At 38.1% G+C, this 14,458-nt stretch overlaps 1 protein-coding gene across 3 annotated transcripts in view; it reads right to left on the reverse strand.

The window, feature by feature from the left end:
• Nucleotides 1-14,458, reverse strand: part of LOC125239047 (cyclin G) — a 63,443-nt gene that overhangs the window by 13,427 nt on the left and 35,558 nt on the right. For all 3 annotated transcript variants that reach the window (XM_048146502.1, XM_048146500.1, XM_048146501.1), the window contains 2 exons: nt 4,436-4,540; nt 2,197-2,373 (listed from right to left, as the gene is read on the reverse strand). In XM_048146502.1, the coding sequence (XP_048002459.1) occupies nt 2,197-2,337 (141 nt within the window). In that variant the 5' untranslated portion in view covers nt 2,338-2,373; nt 4,436-4,540. The remainder of the gene's footprint in view (nt 1-2,196; nt 2,374-4,435; nt 4,541-14,458) is intronic.

The following is a 14,458-nucleotide window of genomic DNA, read 5'->3' on the forward strand; positions in this document are numbered from 1 at the left end:
AAGACTTCAAAGTGTTTATTCCATTCAGAAATAAACATTCGCCCTCATCCATCACGATAACAGCCAGGGTTGAACCTAGGACGTTACGTTCAGTTACACAATACAACGTCATTAATAAAAAAACAAGGTCAAGCACCGGCTAGACTACATAAAAAACATTTAAAAGTCTGTCCAGAAATATATAACTACGCGCCATCTTGCGGAATTTCACTAGAACTATTTTCTTCATACTATACTGAACTGTCACCGCATACGGGCCATTTTTTTTAAGTTGTCCACCCCACTTTTTTTTTGGATTTAGAAATCGCGAGCTCTTTCAATCCTAATAGGAGAAAAAAAAGTGTCTCAAGGTTTTTTTCGCATCCGTTACCATTATTTCATACATTTTGTATGGCGGTAACGGAATGGAAGGTTTGTAAATGTATGGAAATCTTGGGACATTTTTTTCGCCTATCAGGATCGAAAGACCTCGCGATTCCGAGTATGAATCGCGTAAAAAATACCTATGGTACAAAAAAAGTGGGGTGGACAACTTTGAAAAAAAAAAAAAATTCAGTATATCAGCGCCCTCTTGACAAGTCATATATTTCTGGTCACGCTTTAGGCTTCTTAGCATCGTGCAGAATATGCCTATAGAAACATTTTCGCGAACATTCCTTATCAAAGATTTTGAATATCGAAATTCAAACAGGTTTATACTCAAGCGTAAACAGTATCTAACTCGGTTTAAAAACGTCGCATGAGTCAACGTTGTTCATAGAGTTATAGCTTTTTGAAACGTAGCGTATATCGTCTTCAAAAGACCTCGATTTAATGCAAAATGGAGAATGTTTAAGGCCGAATCAGTCGCGTTTAACATTGCCCTTCATGGTACGGTTTAGTCGTTCGGTTTTAAATCATATATCATACGAAATAGAGAAGTGTTTTGAATGTACAAGATGAATGAAAATTGGTTTGATTGCTTCCTATGTGTTTGGGGTCGCGGAGGTATTAGAATGTGGGCAGTTTGACAACTTGCTTAACCGGGAAGTTTACAAAACTCTAGACAAACGAGGCACAACAAATTTTTTTGTTTTTCTTGTTTACCTAAGATTTGTATGAAAAATAAGACATGAAGTCAGCAGGTCAGCACCAAATTGGTAAATAATTAGCATATTTATTAAATAAAATAATGCAGTAAGATTGCTAAATGTGTTGGCATTGAGAGAACTGAACCTGTCCTTAAGATGTCAACACAGCTAATCAATGCTCTGCGTTTTTAACATCCGACGCAAAAGCGACGGGGTGTTATAAGTTTGACATGTCTATCTGTGGCATCGTAGCTCCCGAAATGATGAACCGATTCGGGAGTGTTCTCAGCCATGTTTCATGAAAATCGATCCACTATCACGGGTTTTTTTTCAAAATTTTACTTTTGTAGTTAGGTTATATGAGAGTAAATTTAATGAACAAAAGCTAAGTGGGATGTTGGGATGGCATAGATAGATCAATATAAAATTACACATTGTAGTTGTATCGTTTCGACATCTAAGGGATGAATAGGTCAAAAGACTCCATGGCCTAACTGTGACCCTTGTTACCCAAGGACGGGTCACAGTCAGGACGGCCGAGTTGCACGAACTCGGCCATACCAGGGGCGGCTCACTCTGCGATTCTATCGCCGCGCTACAAGTACATGCTGGCGGCCGCGAGTTCGCGGCCTAATCAGGGGTGGCGCGCGTTCTCACGGAACGCACGTTCGTACTTTATATTGTTACTTTACGTCGTGAGTTTTTTTTAAGGTACATATGCGATGTCCGCATGTGGAATGACTAATAATGCTTAGTTAAATAGACATCATGAATAAAATAGGACAATTTTACACATATCCACTATTGGGACATACCCACGGAAAAGTTCAATAAGGCTTGTGATGTTGGGACTCACAAAATATATAAATACTGTATATATACCTAGAGAGTACCCAACACTTGACTATAATAGTATAACATTTTATCTGATATTCGTTTTAATCAATAGGCAACCCTATCGTCCGACGCTGCGCACGTGCGGCTCCTTTCTTTGTTAGAATGTTGTAGGCATTTAAAAAGGCGGCATTTCGTGAACATCAAAGCAGTGGGCCTTCTGTACTTGTACTATTATATATTCTGTGGCCATACTGACATCGAGCGCGTCTTCAAGGTACAAAATGCTTACCTCTGATTCATTAGGCAGACACAGTCTCGGCTGGAACTTGTATTCCATCTGCAGGTACTCGTTGAGCGTAGCGTAGTGCTCCTCCATGGCCTCGGAGGTGGACGGGCTAGCATCCGGGTGCCTCGCGCCCGCTCTCTGCATCGTCGGGCTTTTTGCGAGCGGAGGGTGAATCGGCACCTACACATAAATAGTATTTAAAATCGCTGTCAATAGAACTTGTCAACAATGTAAACAAACCATTATATAAAATATCAATATTTTAGCACAATCTTATTATTTTAAAGGTTGAGGATCATAATGTGAGATGAATTGATTAAATAACACATGGATTTAGCCAGTAAGTCAGTATCTGATGAGATAGAATGGCTAATGGCTATTAAAGAAATTTTGACTACAAGGTTTGTTTACATTGTTCACAAATTCTATTGACGGCGACTTTATATATCATCATCATCATCCTAGCGTTATCCCGGCAATTGCCACGGCTCATGGGAGCCTGGGGTCCGCTTTGACAACTAATCCCAAGATTTGGCGTAGGCACTTTTTACGAAAGCGACTGCCATCTGACCTTCAACCCGAGGGGTAACTAGGCCTTATTGGAATTAGTCCGGTTTCCTCACGATGTTTTCCTTCACCGAAAAGCGACTGGCAAATATCAAACGACATTTCGCACATAAGTTCAGAAAAACTCATTGGTACGAGCCGGGTTCGAACCCGCGACCTCCGGATCGAAAGTCGCTCGCTCTTACCGCTAGGCCACCAGCGCTTTTTAATAGTATTTATATATATTATAGGATATTTTTTACGACCGGTCTGGCCTAGCGCGTAGTGACCCTGCCTGCTATGCCACGGTCCCGGGTTCGAATCCCGGTAAGGGCATTTATTTCTGTGATGAGCACAGATATTTGTTCCTGAGTCATGGACGTTTTCGTTTCAGTATCAAATATACCGTGCCTTAAAAATTCCGGAAGACATCTGTATTTTGTGGTAATAATGGCATGTTAAGATTTATTTCACACGTTGACTGTACAGTATTTACGATTCTGAAACGACATTCATCAATAGGCCAGCTTCCTACTAGTCACATCAGCTTCTTTTTAAGAACTGTCAAAACGATTTGCTAATATGGAATTACTATGAAATACTGAGGAGTGACGTCACGGTCAAGTCATTTACTTTATATCTTTCTCTTTGACTTATTAAATAGAAATTATGTTTAAACATAACTACTGTTCATATTTTTCTTCTAATTATGAGGTGCTTTATTTCGTGCACTGCATAAAATATTTTATTTTAAGTATAGGAAACTAGCCTATTCATCCAACACCAAACTCATCCAACATTCATAGTCTTCGTGAAACAGGCCTTTATCAATTTAAACTAAGGAATAGTATTTATTTTACCAAATCATAAAAGGTTCAATATTCAAGTACCTACTTTTGAGGGACGCGGAGACTCTTATTAGGGTCCCCCCACATCTAGCGTCTCGCGAGCGTAGCGTCGCCGTCGGGCCAACTGTATGGAAAAAGACGAGACGTCAGGCTTTGCCATACAGTTGGTCCGACGACGCTACGCTCGCGAGACGCTAGATGTGGGAGGGCCCATATTTCCTACTAGGAACGGAAAATACTAGACGCAAACCATGTTTGACATTTTGATAACCTGATGCAACCAAATTAAAACTTTCGAAATTGCTGCGGACGTGTTTAACTAGGTTTTCTATGATTTCACAAGATTCCTAAATTATTGGTACAGGACGTGACTATTCGGGTCGTATAATTGAAAACTTATTCAGAATTCCGCAAAAGAAAGCAAATTAGTATTTATATGTTAACACGAAAGTGCACTGCATTTATTCGATTTATTTATAAGATGCAAACATTGCAGACAGAAATAATAAATTCCAATGTCAATTATAGTTATTGCTTTTATATTTAAAGTGGGCGTCTCAACAAATATCTAGGCGCCCCTATGACAGGTATTTATAGCGTACCTTGGACAATAATAAACAAATTAACATTAGCTAAGGTTACGCATAGTATAGAATTTATTTACTTCACAGTGTTGATAATGACGTCATCGACATATATACTAATAATAAAAATCTGCCTCTTGTCGAATATTCGAACGTTAAATGTATATAAAAAATTCAATATTCTAGAAGGCCTCGTAAGGTCACTAGCAAGGATTTAAATCTTCCAAGTACCAGGAGAGAAGAAAGTCTGAAGAGTACACTCACCTAAATAAGTGCAGTGGGCAGCAGCGGCGTGTAGTCGTTGTATGTGCCTGCCGATTCCCCCTTCGTCCGTCCCGAGTGCGCGACCGGGCGCGGCGGCCCTAGTACCTGACGAGAGAGAGCGGTCAACACAGAGCGGCCGTGGCCACTGAGCGGCGACCAGGAGGGCGGTATGGAAGTGTGTGAAGCCCTCCTTTTTAGGGGATTTGTAGAGGTTGAGGGAGTGTTTTTTTTAAGGATTTTAAGGACTTGGGATTAGCTCAGTAAGGTTACCGAGTCAATGTCTTGTTGAAAGACAATTGCTCAGCTGCCTTTGCTCTCTTTAATTGTCAGTACTATACACCAGCGGTTGAACACTGATGTAGGGCAGCACTGAACTCTAGCGAGACACAGTGCACAGCTAGGCTGTAAGGTAAATTTAAGGCCCGGTTTCCCTTGACCCTCTAGTATACACCGGGTTAGAAACTAACCCTTAATACTATTTTTAAACGAACGTGTGTTCGTGGTGGGTCGCTTGACAGGGAAATGTACAATGTTTGGAACTTTGTATGAATATCTGTAAATATTTAAAACATGAATATGACGATGTGATCAATGTGGAAGCGTCGGTCAACCAGTGTCTATAGGTATTTGTCAGTATTTCAGATGATATATTTTTGTTTTTGGTCCCCATCTTGTATGTTAGCATTGTTAACATAACAATGCAATGGACTTTGACAATAGAAAAAACGTGTGACATATTGACCTATGTTTTACAGGTTTTTACAAAATATTTGTATCGATATAGGTAAGGTACCTACATTCAGACTGAAAACGGCATGTTCTGAGAGAATATAACAATTAGAAATTGCCCCTTCCGCGCAAGTTGTCATTTTACTGGTTTACTCGATATATATGTCAGTGTCAAAAATGTCATTTTCGACTAAAGGAGTATGGGTACAACCTGATAAAATTGACCCTGTTAGGCCCACTTGTACCAACCACTTAACTCAGGGTTAGTGGGCTGTCATCTGTCAAATTCCATATAAAATATTGGGTTAACCCTCCTTTTTCATTGGTGCAAGTGGCCCTTATTATGATAAGAATAAGCCCCCGTTAGCTACTTAAGTGTAGGCCTAACACGAGAGTATGTCGCCGCGAGATCACACGTTTTCTTCTAACTGTATCAGTGACATAAGGACGGGTTGTGAAGGTTAGATTGTAAAAAATAAAACCGGCCAAGAGCGTATAGGGCCACGCTCAGTGTAGGGTTCCGTAGTTTTCCGTATTTTTCTCAAAAACTACTGAACCTATCAAGTTCAAAACAATTTTCCTAGAAAGTCTTTATAAAGTTCTACTTTTGTGATTTTTTTCATATTTTTTAAATATATGGTTCAAAAGTTAGAGGGGGGGGGGACGCACTTTTTTTTCCTTTAGGAGAGATTATTTCCGGATATATTAATATTATCAAAAAACGCTCTTAGTAAACCCTTATTTATTTTTAAATACCTATCCAACGATATATCACACTTTGGGGTTGGAATGAAAAAAAATATCAGCCCCCACTTTACATGTAGGGGGGGTACCCTAATAAAACATTTTTTTCCATTTTTTTATTTTTGCACTTTGTTGGCGTTATTGATATACATATTGGTACCAAATTTCAGCTTTCTAGTGCTAACGGTTACTGAGATTATCCGCGGACGGACGGACGGACGGACGGACAGACAGACATGGCGAAACTATAAGGGTTCCTAGTTGACTACGGAACCCTAAAAACAAGAAATCATCGTTATATTTGTTTTTAACCCCCGACGCAAAAACGACGGGGTGTTATAAGTTTGACGTGTCTGTCTGTCTGTCTGTTTGTCTGTCTGTGTGTGTGTCTGTCTGTGGCATCCTAGCTCCCGAACGGATGAACCGATTTCGATTTAGTTTTTTTTTCATTTGAAAGCTGTGTTAGTCGGGAGTGTTCTTAGCCATGTTTCATGAAAATCGGTCCACCAGGTCGCGGTCGGGGGTTTTTTCAAAATTTTAATTTTGTGGTTAGGTTATTATGCTATCAAATCGTTCGGTTCGACATAATCTGCTCTGTTATTTATGTAAGACAGTGTAATACACATAGCTTAAACGTACGATTGGATAATACAATATTTTAAACAATAAAGTTAAAAATGACAATAAAGATACTGTAGATTTTAATACATTAGAATTTGGTGTGTACGATATGTCGTTGTCCACAGGGTAACGAACTCATACTATGTGGATGATCTTAGAACTCAATTTCAATTCTAACTAAAAGTAAAAAAAAGAGTTTTTATACATAATAATCAATTCCATACTGTGACGTAATAATTTACGTGATTAAACATGATATAGCAAATTTCAGTGCAAAAAAAAAGAAGATAAAATAAGCATGGGCCAACACGTGCCTCCGTAATAATCGTCATATATGTTAATCTATATATTATCTTATGTCCTATTGTCTAGTTCTGTGGCGAGCGACGTATGCGAACAAACAAGTTATCTACTAGTAGACAGGTCTTGTGTTCAACAGAAGCGACTAGTAAAGGGGTTCTTAACTTGAAACTGGTGGTATTAGGGTAATCTGTGCGGAAAGGAGTCATAGAATAACCTATACAATGTTGCCGTTTAAGTTAGCTCTTAGCAGATGTCGCTACAGGTTTCTGGTCAATTTGGTAGAAAATTTCGCTGGCTTGGTTGAAGTGGCCGTGAGTTTATGTCTCACCCAAGACAGATCTTTTCCACTTTTAAATTTAATCTAAGCCTAGTGGCATCGATTGCAGACGTTTCTGATTGTAAAAGAGTTACGCCGTGTCTTGCGTGGGCGATCGTCGCGCGACCGTCGCCGTCGCGTCTCATACTTCCATATCGATAAGGTTTGATTTCGTATGTGTCGCATCGCCGTCGCGCGACCATCGCGCGACCGTTACTCAGTTTCCTTAAATATGTCGTATGACTAGTCTTTACTCAGACACTATGTCTAGTGTAAATAGTGAGTGATGGAGACTAACTACTGCCCTTTGACGTACAGTCAACCAATTGGAACCCTAGGCCACTCTACAACCATGTCAAAATGACAAGCAGTAAGAATCTGTTTTATGAAGTCACTATGACATAGTTCTACAGTGGCCTAGGGTTCCAATTGGTTGACTGTACTGAGACATCTTACTATGTGTCTGGATATTACTATGGTGTCCGCCAACTTGTTAATCACTGACGTACGACTATTGTGCGACGCGAGTTATGACGTTTCGTTGACGTTCATAACTGTTTACCCTAAGCACATGTCAGTGCAAGGATTAGGTAAACAAACATCATACAATACAGCCCCATGATTAAGCCATCGAAATTGGAAAAGCAAGAAATTACATATTTTCGCACTGACAGAATCAATAAAAAAGCGCTTCTTTTTAAATATCTTACGTTTACAACCAAATTGTCGGTTGTCGATGAGATCGAATTCGTATCGAAGCTATTATGGATTTAGCACCTTATTGACAACCGATAATAAGTACTGAAAATGATTGAAAATGGCACATACAATACAATGTATCAAACAAACGACTGTTGCATACGTTACTGCGTTTTCATGACTGTTGTTTACTATGTCTGCTGACGTATCTGTTTAATTATGATACGGACTATTGAGGCTATCAACAGCTGGCGATGAACTGTGTCTGTGATAGCAAGTCGATGACTCTAAAGTCTACAACTATGCAAAACAAGTACGTTGTAAATGTGTGTTTTCAATAGTGCCCTGCCGAAGTTTCGTTTAGGACAGTGGCGGGCAAAGTACAGCAGGAAACCGGTCCTTGACAATAGTGTGTGATATGATATGGCCAGCAATGTAGTAAACATGCATTTCTGGTGTAAATCTGGCCTGTCTATAAAGCTGAGTTTACACCAGCAAGTTATGAAACAGAGGTATATGCAAGAAAGATATGTAGATATTTGCCACTCACTCTTACCCATAGTGGCATCTCAAAAGCTTCAGCTTAAAATTGCTTCATATGTTGGCCGCCCAAGAAGTTTGCCCACCCAGTGTTTAGGACGAAACAAGGCTAATCTAATTTATATTAGGAGCTCTGGTTTCGCGTAAAAATCCTATTCCGAACCATTCGAAAATATGTATTTTCGAGTTCAACCGGAAGCGAAAGTTAGAAGTACGAGTAGATGTCGGCTGGTTTCAGCATAAAAATCCGATCCCATCCAAAACTTTGTAGACTTGTGATAACATTTTTACAAGACCCAATATTCTTTTTATTAGCTACCCATATGTTTTTTTAGCTCTAACATTTTTTTTACTGATCTTAAGAAAAATTAAATATGCGTAATGAAATGTAAGCAACGCATCATATTTTAAGAAATCGTGCTCAATCTTTACACACACATCACATCCGCACACTGCTGACTGCGTGATGACTTCCTCGTGTACCATTGACCCAATAATCAGTGCATCATAATCATATCAGTTATAATTACATTACAATACAACGGTTTACCTACGCAGTTGATTATCACGAGTTTACGCAATGAGGGTGAAGACCGGACGGTGTGATAGCAACGCTCTACTTCTTATGGTAATTTATTATCATAACTCACTACTAGGTACTTATTCGTTTTTACAAGGACGCCTTTACGTAAAGAAAAGTATAAGCAAAGAGGATTGAGTATTATAAAGAGTTACTGTCAAAGTAAAATGTGTAATCACAGTTCATAGACTGCCATCTCACGACACAGGCTTAAAACTTTTGAACCTCAGTTTTGACAATTTGGCCCATATTCTTAGCTTGATATGTGTTAAAATGTCAAATATTTGACTTTATTAGCGACATCTAGCCGAGCGTTCCCCAAAGGTGTGACGCCATCTTGGCCACGGTACCTTTTTCATTATGGTTTTGAAATACGTTTTTTTCTTAGACGGATAAAGATCCGTCTATACGGAGTTACATATTTCTTTGGTATAAGTCAGTCAGCGACTTTACATCGTCTTGAAAGAATTACAGTGTATGGCAGCTTTTACAAATTACATTAATCTACTTTCGGCTTTAAGATTACATTTAATCATTTCAACATAAAGCGATTGTAACAAATATTATAGCTTCGTTTGCGTTGAAATAATAGTTGAAGAGATATCATTAACTGCATAAATTTGGCATTTCGTTTTGCGAAGGTACTACTTGAGTGACCTCCGAATGATATAAGCGTTAAATCCCCTAATTTTGTACATTGCCCGTCTTTACTAACAATTCATAAAATATACCTTACATCATTTAAGCTATTCGATGCGTGATTGACGCTAGATGTCACTATAGGTAAATAACTAGCATTTACTGATGTATGGAGTTACAACTCTTTCCTTACTTTTTCCTTTATGGTACGGACTCTAACTAACCATATCGATGGTTGCTAAATCTACCGTTATTCTCTCAACTTCACTATAAACACTATTTTAACACTCAGAACTACAATCACTTCTAATACTTCAGTGTCTTAAGACCAAGTTATATTGGATTACTTAGTTTTTTATGCGCTACGCCTAGTTACATTTTCGCGTAGAGAATTTAAATGATTTCTACACATTGGCTACGGTGTCGTCACACTTAGCCACGAGTACGATTTCACATACGCACAATACATCTTAATTTACTCGATTGGTTAATCTCTTGAATTCCGTAACTTGAAATAAGATTCATTAACATAGTTGAAATAATATATTGAAATAAAAACTTAGCATGATGTCTGATATTGTGAGACCGCTCTACATCAATTTTTTGCATACATATAACCCACGATAACCCCCAAAATATATTTCTATAGCTAGTTAAATAAATATACAATATACTTTTTAACTATAAAACTCCCGTGAGACTCATACATATTTAAAAAATATTGACAATAAATATTGACAGTTAAAAAATATTGAATATTGAAATTGGATCGGAACATGTCGAACGCTATATCGACTTAATACGTGAGTAATCCGCTTAAAATATTTTTAAATATACTTTTTCAATTTCCGCTACCTTAAGGTTGTCTGCAAGAGATCGCTCTTTAGCGATATGACCGCCTGTTTTAACCTTTGTTTGTGTTGCTATTTTCCTATGTATTACTATATTCAATTGAGGAGTACAATAAAGAGTATTTGTATTGTATTGTAAATATTATAGGACATCCTTACATCGAATTCCTCTTCTGTAGGTATTATACGCGTACATTACATCATTTATTATGCGCATCTCTATTATTTCACATGCCAGAAAAATCTGAAATTCCATTATTTACCGACTCTATTGCGATTAAAGCCACTGGTCTCACTAAAAGCGAGCAAACAATGAGCTACGAACAAACGATAATCGCTCCCGTGTACATATAACCTAACCACAAAATTAAAATTTTTAAAAAACCCGACATAGTAGACCGATTTTCATGAAACATGGCTAAGAATTCCCGACTAACTCAGCTTTCAGACAAAAAAAACTAAATCTAAATAGGTTCATCCGTTCGGGAGCTAAGATGCCACAGACAGACACACACAGAGACAGACAGACACGTCAAACTTATAACACCCCGTCGTTTTTGCGTCGGGGGTTTAAAAGAGACGCGACGATAGCGCGAACAAGAGTTCGTCGCCGAGCGATAAATCGCTCGCTCTCTGTCTGTGGCATCGTAGCTCCCGAACGGATGAACCGATTTAGATTTAGTTCTTTTTGTCTGAAAGCCGAGTTAGTCGGGAGTGTTCTTAGCCATGTTTCATGAAAATCGGTCTACTATGTCGCGGGCGGGGGTTTTTTTAAAAATTTTAATTTTGTGGTTAGGTTATATTTACACGGGCGGGAGCGACTATCGTTTTTATAGCCGACCGCTATTGGTGGAACCAGTAGCTAAAGCCAGCACAAGCACTTTCACTATTCTCGCGATTCTAACTATGCGAGTAAGTAGGTATAAATCATAACAGTTGCTGTCAATTAGGTGCGCGGGAGTGTAATGGCGCACACCGTAAACACGAAATCCGCTACTAGGTAAACTTGTTTAAATTCCGTAATCTTATATTAATCTAGCCATTTTGATATGTATGTATACATACATACAATCACGCCTGTTTCCCATATAGGGGTAGGCAGAGCACATGAAACTGCTAAAGTTACAGTGACACTCTTGGCAAATAAGGGGTTGAAAGAAAACGAAACTGTGACATTGCAGTGACAGGTTGCCAGCCTCTCGCCTACGCCACAATTTACCCCATATCCCACAGTCGCCTTCTACGACACCCACGGGAAGAAAGGGGGTGGTGAAATTCTTAACCCGTCACCACACGGGGATTTGATATGTATACCTGTTTTTATTGAATTCCGTTAACTTTAAGGGAAGGTTCTTTAGATCAAATACAATTAGTTTCTCTAAGAAACTAGCGTCTTTAACTCTTACGGTTATTGAGTTATTAAAAAAATAAAAATAATTACTGAACAGGTGTGTGACAGCCTTTACCAGTTCCTAATGTTATTTGTTTTGACATGTGCCGTCAATAACTTGACACTATTTTGAATATTATTGTTAAGGGTCTCACACTAATTAATTCATTTATTATGTATGAAAACGATGATTTTTTTTGCGAATTTAACTAAAATTGATATACAGGGTGGTTTCTGATAACAAACCTAACGACGTGTCAAATTTAACGGAAAAAAAACACGGTGTATGTTACTGCAAAAGCCTAGGTAACTCATAGGTTTTACCGATGCCGATTGGTAAAAGTCCGAAGTGACAAATATTTGTTGTTTGCTTATTTTTAAATTTACCTAGGTCCTTATCAACAGAGCTAGGTTTAGACAAAAAGCGTTACTTCTCCGAAATAGTCCAAAAATATGTGGGTACAAGAGTAAGAATGAAACTAACGAATTACAACCTAACCACAAAATTAAAATTTTGAAAAAACCCCCGACCGCCACATAGTAGACCGATTTTCATGAAACATAGCTAACGCCGTGTCTTGCGTGGGCGACGGTCGCCGTCGCGTCTCATACTTCCATATCGATAAGGTTTTATTTCGTATGCGTCGCATCGCCGACGCGCGACCGTCGCCCACGCAAGCCACGGCGTAAGAACACTCCCGATTAACTCAGCTTTCACACAAAAAAAAACTAAATCTAAATCGGTTCATCCGTTCGGGAGCTACGATGCCACAGACAGACACGTCAAACTTATAACACCCCGTCGTTTTTGCGTCGGGGGTTAAAAAAAAGTAAAAACAGATCTAAAATACAACTAACAGAGAAAATAAGAATGTGACGAAAGCTGTATACACGTCAATAATAGACATTAAATAATAATATGAATTAATTTGCAGATCACAAAAAGCCAGTTTTCGAAAATCCGACTTTCACTAAGCTTCCAAGTTTGGTCAACGCTGTTTTAATTTCGCGCATTTAAACAGTTAAAATTACGAAAACAAATGATAAGAGAAATTCCGTTATGTTAGGTATGAGCGTGATGTTTTATTAATTTATATTATTTAATATACCTAAGGGTCGTGACACTGAATAACCGTTGCTAACGTATTTTTTGACTGGCGGGTTATGGCTCATTTCAAGTACATTATACAGAGTGGGACCTGTAACAAAGGCGAAGAATTGAACTCTAGGCTATTCTCCTTATACTGATCAACATTTGTTCGGCGACTTTTAAAAATAACATGTATGTATTTTGATTTTTATCACCCTTGAAAGTTTTTTCTAAGAGGTAATGTATTGCGAATTCTGTTAAGTCTAAAGTGTGACAGACAACGTCAATGACAACAATAATGGCGTACATTGAAGCTAATATTTATTTTGTATGAAAAATTAAAAATTTAAAGACTTCATAATTTTTAAAAGTCACTGAACAAATGTTGATCAGTATAAGGAGAATAGCCTACAGTTCAACTCTTCGCCTTTGTTACAGGCCCCACTCTGCACTGATGTATATCATTTCAAATACCAAGGTATTGTGTTTTGTAAAGATGACTGTTAACTTCATCTTACATAAACTGCCAATTTCATCAGTAGTATAAAGATTAGATATCTTTTATATTGGCTCGTTCATCCGAGATATGCCTTGCGTAACACAGTTTCCACAAATGTGTAGTTATACTAGTTTTCCACGAACCATACCGCGAATACTTTCTAATTTGGCATACTTTATTGATTTACATAATTAATTTGAAATACATAATACATAGTTTTTTCTTCATAATCCATACTAATATTCTAAATGGGAAAGTGTGTGTGTTTGTTTGTCCGTCTTTCAAAACGGAGGGACGTATTGCAGTGATTTTTTAAGTGGAGATAGTTGAAGGGATGGAGAGTGACATAGGCTACTTTTTGTCTCTTTCTAACGCGAGCGAAGCTGCGGGAAAAAGCTAGTTGGAATAACTTGGAAACAATCTTTATTGGAAATTCACACTTAATCGTCCATAGTAGTTTATTGTAGTATATAATTTGTGTGTACCCAACCGTTATGTGTCTTTACATAACTGCTCGTATTGTAGACTTTCTTTTTGTTCGTATATGCGTAGTAAGTGTAGTAACATACATATTCATGCCACATAAACCTAACAAAATGGAATCTATGTGGTTATGGCAATAAAATTCATTTTTATTAAGGATTACGTCACTCAAACTAGTGATGGGTAGGACATCAAATTAAAATGAGTTTGTATGAGTACCTCATTTTCAAAAATGAGGTGTTACAATGTCTTACTTCAAATGAGGTGAGGTACTGGTATATAAAATTTTGCAATCGGCGATTTGATAGACTCAATCGGGCAACAAATTCTAGTATGTATACTATGTAATAACATCCTTTATACCTATTAAATTTTATTTGCAACTAAATGTTAAGAAGAGAACTTGAACAACAGAAGACTGAAATATTATTTACTAGCGACCCGCCCCGCCCCGGCTTCGCACGGGTACTATACCTACATGTAAACCTTCCTCTACAATCACTCTATCTATTTAAAAAAACCGCATCAAAATCCGTTGC

Source organism: Leguminivora glycinivorella, chromosome 25, assembly GCF_023078275.1.
Source record: "Leguminivora glycinivorella isolate SPB_JAAS2020 chromosome 25, LegGlyc_1.1, whole genome shotgun sequence".
NCBI classification, from domain to species: Eukaryota; Metazoa; Arthropoda; class Insecta; order Lepidoptera; family Tortricidae; genus Leguminivora; species Leguminivora glycinivorella.